The sequence below is a fragment of the Phasianus colchicus genome, chromosome Z, assembly GCF_987193195.1.
Source record: "Phasianus colchicus chromosome Z, bPhaCol1.hap1.1, whole genome shotgun sequence".
Lineage (NCBI taxonomy): Eukaryota > Metazoa > Chordata > Aves > Galliformes > Phasianidae > Phasianus > Phasianus colchicus.
In genome coordinates, this window is record NC_143476.1 from 69,466,281 (window position 1) to 69,475,756 (window position 9,476).

The 9,476-nt window shown below is 41.7% G+C and overlaps 1 protein-coding gene across 1 annotated transcript in view; it reads right to left on the minus strand.

The window, feature by feature from the left end:
* The window catches only part of DMGDH (dimethylglycine dehydrogenase), a 48,719-nt gene extending 39,372 nt beyond the window's left edge, over positions 1–9,347 (minus strand). The window contains exons 1-2 of the mRNA XM_090132692.1: positions 9,083–9,347; positions 5,855–6,020 (exon numbers count right to left, since the gene is read on the minus strand). Of these exons, the coding sequence (XP_089988818.1) occupies positions 5,855–6,020; positions 9,083–9,198 (282 nt within the window). The 5' untranslated portion in view covers positions 9,199–9,347. The remainder of the gene's footprint in view (positions 1–5,854; positions 6,021–9,082) is intronic.
* Between the last annotated feature and the right edge of the window lie 129 nt (positions 9,348–9,476).

A 9,476-nucleotide genomic window follows, 5' to 3' on the forward strand; every position in this document is an offset into this window, starting at 1 on the left:
ACCAAAATTCTTTCCCTACTTAAGGCATTCTTCTCTGCACACTTGTTTTTCCACCTGCCCTTTCTCATCAAATTTGGCAGCTCCTGATACTCTTGCAGTTGTCCTCTCCTATGGTTTCCTTTCTTCCTTAAATTATAGAGTTGTTTCAAATCGTTTGGAAGTGACACACAACCCACATCAACTTCAGTCTCTGCAGTTGCTGTGTTTCAGAAGTAATATAAGATATTGGTATTTGTATTTTGCACACTGTTTCTCTAGGTTTGACTTCAGAAAGCTGAGGAGCCCTATTGGGCACATGCAAACACGTAAGCAAGAAGTTACTACAGCCTTTTCTGCATTTAAGGAAACTATTTTCTTGCCTCCTCTAGAGCCAGCTGTATCACTCTAATGACATTCATAACTGCACGTATTGAGCGACTAAGAAAAGCAGAGTTTAGGTCTTACAGTAGTTAGGCACATGTCTTTGTATCTCAAGCATCTGAGTGAAATCCTTCTTCCAAGTGAAAAATCACATTACATTTTCAAGTAACTACATTGTTTTAAATATGTTCATAGCATATCCCCCTTTGCTGACTAAAATAGATCTTATTCATAGATAATGATTGCTTTACATATTAATTCAAATTATATAAAGGATTCATTTACTTATATGGATATATTAAAGTACAGTACAGGGTTTTTTAAACCAGTTAAAGGAGACCGACACCAGAGTACACCTTTGAGTTCATAGCCATTTTGAGGTAAAAACAGGAGGGAATCCAAAGGTAAAAATTAACACAGCAGAGTTTTAGGCTAACCACTGTAAAAAGTTTTTCCAACTGCCCTGCATGTGGATTTTATCTTTCCGATATGCTATATACAGCACTATTTTGTACCAAATAAGTGAAATTACATATTTTTTAGTTGTGAGTGCATTTTATTCATAAATTTGGCTGCAGCTCCCTAAGCATGTATGATATTGTTTGTTATCCAAACAATCTGAATTTAAAAATGATCATGCAAATCTGTAGGAGCAAAAAATATCCACCAAGGGCCACATTAAATGCAAAACAAGGAGGTCCTTAAGATAGGTAAATACTCTACAAAAATGTTGCTTGTCTTTTCTTGTTAGGATATTGCACCATCTATATCATAATGGACACAGAGACAGGTACTTGAGTGCTTTTAATCTCACTTGATTCACATGGTTTTATGAAGTTGTGAAGACATTATATAATTTCCTCAGTTAACTAAAACCCAGGGCTGCTTCCTTGGAAAATCTGTAGTTTAAACTTTCTTGCTTCATAAAAAATAAGCCCTAATGATCTTTTTTCTGCATATAGAGAATAAAGCAATAAATTAGGCACTGAAGTGTTTACATTTCTTCAGCCATTCACAATAATCAATGGGTAATTCATTCATTTGTACCTGGAAGTTGTGCCATCTCATATTATTTTTACTGTCTTCTATTATTTATAAAAACGTTTTCTGTTTGATCTTTTGTTCTTTTTCTGAATTTAGCAATACCTTTTCCAAAGCTGAGGAAATTCCATGTTAGCGGCCACTATTAGTAAAGTAATTTAAACCAGTGAACCACAGATTACTTACAAATTAGCTATAAAACTATGCCAAATGCATTTAATTTCAAGAATCCATGACATTTTTAAGCGGAGAAAAGAATTCTAAACACGTGGCTTCTCGTGAAAAATGTTTCTGATTTCATGTAATGAAATGTAATGAGGAGGCAAATATAACTTGACTGGACTACAATAAAATTAAGATAATATAATTACATAATAATTTATGCTGAATAAGACCTCAGGAATTCTGTAACCTTATGCTTTATGCAGGGTCAGCTGCGAGATCAAATCAGTTTCCCCAGTTTTCTCCAGTCTGGGAAATATCTCTAAGAACAGAAACTGCCATTTTTAATACTTTGCATTTGTACTTGATAAATTTCATGAAGTTTTTGTCATTCCATCCCTCCAATCTATCCTCAACAAGTCCCTGAAAAGGCACTGCCCTTTATTGTATTGATTGGTTCCCACAGTTTGGTGTTAACTGCAAACTTGACAAGCATGCACTTTTGTTATTTGCTCCAAATCACTGATAAACAAGACGGGTCCAAGGACAGACCCGTGTGGCAACTCAGTTGTTACCAACTTTTGGGTATAGCATGATCCATTAACCACTACTCTCTGAGGTCAAGCATCCAGTCTTTTATCCACCTAGTTGTCCTTGCCATACAGTCCATCAGATTTTAAACTGAACACATAAGTATTATGGGAGTCATAATAGTCTTGCTGAAGTTCATGAAAATGACATCAGCTACTCTCCTCTTGTCCCCAGTTTCAGTCATTCTGTCATTGAAGGTACTGGATTTGGTCAGGTATGCTTTATGCTCAACAAATCCATGCTGACTGTTCCCAATTATGTTCTTTATGGGCCCAGACATACATCTGAAACTTGCTTCACAATTTCCTAAGAACCAAAGTAAGGCTAGTTGCTGGCCTTTAGCACCCCAGTAATCTCTCTGGTTTCTTAGAAAGTTGGACACTTTTGGCCTTTTCCAGGTGTTGTGTACTTCCTTTAACACCACAGTCTTTCAAAAATGATGTAACAGCAATCTTGCAATGCCATCAATACATCCTTGGATTCAGACCATGTGAGCCAATGTATATTCATCAATCAAGTTCTAGTGATGCCTAACTCGATACTTACTCACTGCTGGTAGTTCCTCTACTCCCCAGCCTCTGTTTGTAATCAGAGAAGCACAAGAAACTTTGCCAGTGGAAACTGGTATTGGAGGCATTGAATACTTCAGACTTACCAGTGTGCATTGTGGCTGAATCACCCACCTCATAAAGCAGGAGTCCCACATTTCCCTTCTTCAGCATTTTACTACTAACGTAACAGTGGAAGATGTTGTTGGCTTTAATGTTCCTTGCCAGTCTCAACTGTAGTTACATATCCTTTGCATGCCAATACAGTTTTTTAAAATTACCTCTTTGTAGCCTATTTCTGCTTCCACTTCCCATGAACTGCACTGAAATTGTCACGATTTCCCTGTTTAGCTTAGCTGGCCTCCCAGAATGCCACCCTGAATTTCACAGTGTACCATTCTCTTATTTGAAGATTTGCTTTAGGATTTACTCTATTTTTGTGAGATAGATTTTGTTCTTGTAGGTGAACATGAGCAATGAAAGTAATTTTCTTTAGAACTGGCATTATGCTATAAAAATACAGAGATTTGAAACCATGTTTATAGATTAGACTTTACATTTGGATGTATTCTTTTCATTTTATTCGAGTCTGTTCAGCATTCTGAAGTGAAACAGAATTAACACTGTTACCACCTACTATATCCGCTCTTGCAAGTTTGACCAAATCTTAACACGTTTTTATATGTCTTGTGCTGTGATTTATTAACTATCAGCAGCAAAATCAATTGAATGTTGCAAGAATCGGTATTCCATAACAAAATGATACATTCCACATTTTCTTAGAAAACATATTCTCAAAAAATGACTACACAAGAACTACTTGTTGAGATGGGTAAAATGTTGAATGAGTAACATACGCATAGTTCAGTTCTTAGAACTTCAGTAGTAAGTTTGCCAACAGTCTGATCTGCACTATACTACAACTTCAAGAACTCTTCGAGTTCGTGAAGCCTTAGTCCTAACATACTTTACATTCATATAATAATCATTACTTTGTTGTGGTTAGGTAGGAATAAAGAAGAGCAGCACATGCCCCATTATTTTTATCTACTCATTACTTCTCATCATTCTCTCCATTTTGTTTTCATTTCAATGTAATTAAAGTCAGAGAAATTTATCTCAGACCTGAGACATGGAATAGTTTTGGCAGTAACACTGAAGGAGTATGATCTATATGAAACATGATCCTGAGCTCTGGCAGGACTTGTTGGCCTATGAAAATGAGAAAATCTGGTACATTTTAGCAATATCTGAACTAGGCTTTCTCAGGTTTTGAGGCTGCAGACGAGATGCTATGTGCCATTTAACATGCTACTTACATGTATAATTTTCATTTAAACCTAGTATTGTAACACTTTGAGGAGGTCACTGGTAAATATACAGTACCTACTGCAATGAAGAACTGACAATCACAATTATCTCTTTGATCTTGTGAAACAACTTTTTCATCTTCAGATACAGCACTGTAACGCTGAATTCAATGAAGAGCAATACTAGACTATGTATTTTACTTCATAGCTATCCATTTATGACCTCTCTCCTACTAGGTGTCTTACTGTGTTAATCACTGCAACCTGCTGCATCAGGGACTACAAAGCAGCCCTCTTCTTGGCTGTGGTACCCTCCATATCTTTACAACAGAGCTCTTCACGCAGTGCTCCATCATTACATTCACTGAGACGTGAGAGCAAAAATACTGAAGGATTGGTTTACATAATTACAAACAACAATCTAGGGGGCGAGTATAACAAAAAAACACTTAGAAACAAATTCCCCCTTCACCGTTTTGGTTTCTTATTCATTGAGGGCATTTTTATTATTTTTTTTACACACACATGATTCTGTATATGCACTGGATAAATAGATTTCAGTCTGCGACTCTCACATGCTTAAAAATATTTATTCAAACATTTCACAATCATCATTCCATTTCAAGATGCATGATCTGACACTATAGACCACGTTGTTCTGTTCTCTTTACTGCCATCAGCTATGCTATGATTGTCTAAAAGAAAGTTAATCACTGGATTTTGTTTTCCTAAATCCACAAAGTGTGTTTTGTTCTGTTTGTAGAAAACTAAGTAAAACAAAACATAAATACACTTAAACGTCTCAGGCAGTGTTTTTTCTAAATATCATTTTTTACTATTATTGTCTTGTAAGGCTCCAAACACACAAAGCACCCGTACTATAATGAAGTATTTCAAACTTCAGACCTGCTCCTCTGGGAAAATCATGAGAATACAAATCAAACATGATCTGTTTGAGTCATCCCCCACTCAGGTATTAGTTATAAATATTGCATAAATGTTCTTCTGTATATTAACAGAGTAAATCCAGAGACAGCGAACTGTTGCTTTTATATCCACTTTTATTACTACACACGGGAATAGCTTTCTCCTAACCTCATCTGAGTGTAGATTGAAATGAATGTAAAAAGCATCTATTATTGTGGCAAACTTTATTTTATTTTATTACACTATCTACTCCAGACATTGACATACAAAATACGTAGTTACAAACACGCACGCTGTATAGCACTGTAAGAGGAGGTGTCCTCACCTGCATTACACATATGTTTTTTAGTTCTTTTCCTAAGAGTAGAGGCCTTAGGAAATCATGGTTTACAGTTGTTACTTTTGCCCCTCCATGATTCTGTGCAACATCAGAGGTGGCAGGAAAGAAAGCTGTTGTCTCTAAAAAGAATCAGTTTCTGGGACAGTGATTTTCCTGAAAACTAGACACTGCTGCTGCTTCTCTATCACTTTTCTTTCAGGATACCACATATATTAAAAATGATTAAGCATAAAATAATGCCAAATTTCACACTCCTGGTTTATGCATCACTTCCAGTAATAAACTGTGCAGTATAAGCTAAATTACTTATGAAGTAAAAATTTGAGTTTTAAAAATCCAACTTAAACTAAAGTTTAAAGTCTAAATCCAGTTAATTACCAAAAATGTGTAATAGTACTAACAGTTACCTTTCAGCAGTTCCAAAATACAGTCAGTATTTGCCCAAATTTTCACAAATGAGGAAAGTATACTGTGGATAGCTAAATCAATTTTCAAAACTCACACAGGAAGTCTATACAGAGCTAAAACTGTAACAAACTGTTGTTAATCTCAGAGATTAACAAAATATTCCTTACTGCGTGCCAAGTAGATCCCGCAGTGAGCTCAGATTTTTCCAGTAGAACGACATCCTTTAAGCCAGCCTTAGCCAAGTGATAGGCTAGACTAACACCAACACAGCCGCCTCCAATGATCACTGTGTCTGCTCTATCTTTCCCCAAGGAAGGAGATCGGTGTTCTTTCCTAGGGGAAACAAAACAGTTACAAAAAGACAGTTGAACATTTGTCCACTTTCACTGCTTACAGCTCCAAAAATAACACAATTTGATCTTTGCTTGGTTGTCTAAGTGCCCTAGAACTTAACCTACTCACGTTTATCTTCTTTTTAAACGCTCTTAAAAAGTATTAACACATATATAGTACTAATAAATCCACAAAGCAAATGTAGCTCCAATATTTGTTATTTGTCCCATTTACTCTTATCTCTGGTTCTCGTTTCTTAATGACAACCTGCAACATAAAAAGCAACATAAAAATCTGGCTTCCCAAAGATGCTATGGTGTATGCAACACAGTCTTCTGAAAATTGTGATCAGCATGGTTGTGGTCAGTGGGCAGAGTCTAGTTTGAGGCCTGTAGCTAGTGGTGTTCCCCAGGGGTTTGTACTGGGTCACTTTTACTCGACATCTTCATTAGTGTCCTGAATGAACAGACAGTATGCACCCACAGCAAGTTTGCTGATGATAGAAAGCTGGGCAAAGTGGCTGACACACCAGAAGGCCATGCTGCCACTCAGTGAGAAAGGTTGGAGAGTTGGGTAGAGAGGAATTTTATGAGGTTCAACGTGGTAAGTGTATTTTTCTAAAAATGGGGAGGAATAACTGCACACATCAGAACAGATAAGGGGATGACCTGCTGGAAAGAAGCTCTGCAGAGAAGGGCCTGGGTGTCCTTGTAGGCAGCAGGTTGGCAATGAGCCAGCAGAGTACCCTAGCGGCCAAGAAGTACAACGGTACCCTGAGATGCATTAAAAAGAGCATGAGCAGGAGGTTGCGGGAGGTGATTCCTCCCCCTCTACCCTGCCCTTGTGAAGCCGTATTTACAATACAGTGTACAGCTCAGCGCTCCCCAGTTCAAGAAAGACCAGAAACTACTGGATACAGTCCAGCAGAGTGCAACAATGATGATGAGGGACCTGGAGCATCCCCCTTCTGAAGAAAGGCTGAGAGACCTGGGACTGTTCAGCCTGAAGAAGACTGAGAGGGGATCTGATTAATGTTTATAAATATCTGAAGGGTGGGTGTCAAGAGGATGGGACCAGGCTTCTCTAGGTGTTGCTGGGTGGTAGAACAAGGGGCAGTGGGCACAAAGCTGGAGCACAGGAAGTACCTGTGCTCCAGCTTTGTACCATACAAACATGAAGAAAAACTTAAACACTTCAGTGGTGCCAGAGAACTAGAACAGGCTGCCCACAGAGGTTGTGGAGTCTCCTCCTGTGGAGGTACTCAAAACCCACCAGGATGCTTTCCTGTGAAACCTACTTTAGGGAATTAGTCTTTTGAGGAGTAGCTGAGGGAAGCGGGATTACTTACTCTGGAGAAGAGCAGGCTCAGGGGAGACCTTATCACTCTCTACAAGTACCTGATAGGAGGTTGTGATGAGGTAGAAGTCAGCCTCTTCTCTCATGTAACTAAAGGGAATGGCCTCAAGTTGCACCAGGGAGATGCAGGTTGGACATTAGGAAATACTTCTCAGAAAGAGTGGTCAGGTATTAGAACAAGCTGCCCAGGGCAGTGGTGGAGTCCCCAACCCTAGAAGTGTTCAAGAAATGTTTATATATTGTACTGAGGGACATGATTTAATGGCAACTATTGCTGATAGGTGAATAGTTGAACTGGATGACCTTGGAGGTCTTTTCCAATCCTGGTGATTCTGTGATTGTATGAACCTGCTGTAGCAGCAGGTTGGACTAGATGATCTTCAGAAGTCCCTTCCACCCCTACAGTTCTCTGATTCTGTGAAAGTGCCTACTTAGGAAAGCTCTTTAATGTGTAAGCATCAGTGCATCAGTGTTCATGAACAATGAAACTTAGTTTTTATTTCCATGTTCTGCATATTTTGACATGTTTTACTCTACTGAAGTTAGAGCATTATGAAAATAGTGCTTTTTCTCAATTGTCTGCATACAGCCACTAAGCTGCACCATGGTTTCAGTCACTTTAAGCCAGCAAAAACTAGAACTGATACCAAAGGTGGCCCCATCCTTCTCCACCTTGAGCGATCCTCCCCTCTGCTCTCTTTTCCACAGATTTTGAAGCAGAAAACAGATCAGGAAATTTATCCAAATTAGAACCAGCCGTTTTTTGGATGAGTGAGACAAGGTCAGACCTCCTTGTGCAGGAGATGTTCCAGATAGCTGTGAAACCACAGCATCTGTTGTTCAAGGACAGTTAATCAATACTCAATTTTATCTCCACACTTTTACACAGCTTTTTGCTTGTTACTTTTGCCAATTTCTCTGACACAAGGCTATCTAATGTGTTAACTGAACTTTCACCCCACCTGCACTCAGAAATCCAAGCTGCCAGTTGTGCGCATTATGAACAGTCTTACAAAATTATATCATAGATATAAATGCGGGGATAAACAGCCATGCTCACCACAGGGCAGCAAAAGAAAGCAGAGGGAAGCAGCGGACACCACGAGTTCACTGTGTTTGACCTATACACACTTACATGTGTTCTTTTTTGAGGTTACAGATTAATTTTCTTCCAAGTTATCATTAAGCTGTTTAATGGCCCGATGTGAAAAGCAGCAGCTCCTACACTGAATACTGTACTGAGGTACACATTAATCAGCGTTGAACTTCTTTTGCAGTTTGAATTTAAGGCTTCATACTTTGGCCCTCCATTTTTTTCAAGCCAGGTCAGAATCCACCAAGTCCATCCCCTGCAAACTCCACTTGATGCGACAAAATGTCACTGTGTGCGTGCCCACCTCACCCAGAACACACCGGGGAGCAGCTCGGCACGCCGACCACTCCACGGGCAGGTCCGCTCTCCAGCAGGCGAGGTTCCCCAGCCGCACATCCCGCCCCACGGAGGGGCCCGACGGCCCCGCGCAGCGCCCGCCACGTGGGTTCGCCTTCCCGGGGCGGCTCCCGTACCCGTCCAGGTAAAGTCACCCCGGAGGGACCGCCGTTGTCGGGGCAGGCGCCTCCCACAGCTCCCGCGCGTCACCATAGCCAGCCAGCCAGCCCCGCTCCCGCAGCCCCTCGCAGCCCCCCGGCACACGGCCCGCACTCACCCGCCCCGGGCGCCCGCGGCGCCGCCGAGGGCCCGCGAGGCAGCGGAGGGGCCGGGACAGCCGCGGCGGCGCGGGAGCGGCAGCCGCCGCAGGGCAGCCCGCAGCATCGCGCTCATCCCGCACGGCTCAGGGATGCGGAGCGCCGGCGTCGCGCCTCTCCCGGCGGCGGGCGGACTCCTGCCCCGCCGCGAACTGCCCTCTCGGGGAGGCCGCCGGCCCGCCCCTTGGCTGGAACAGCCGCACGGCTCGGCCCGGGCGCGCCGCCGGCCGCCCACCCCCGGGCCTCGGCCGGGACGGGAGGGGCCGAGGGGGCGCGGAGCCGCCTCGGGCCGGGCGGAGCGCGGGGGTGCCAGCAGGGTCAGGAGGTCAGGGGCCGGGGAGGCGAGCCCGGCCG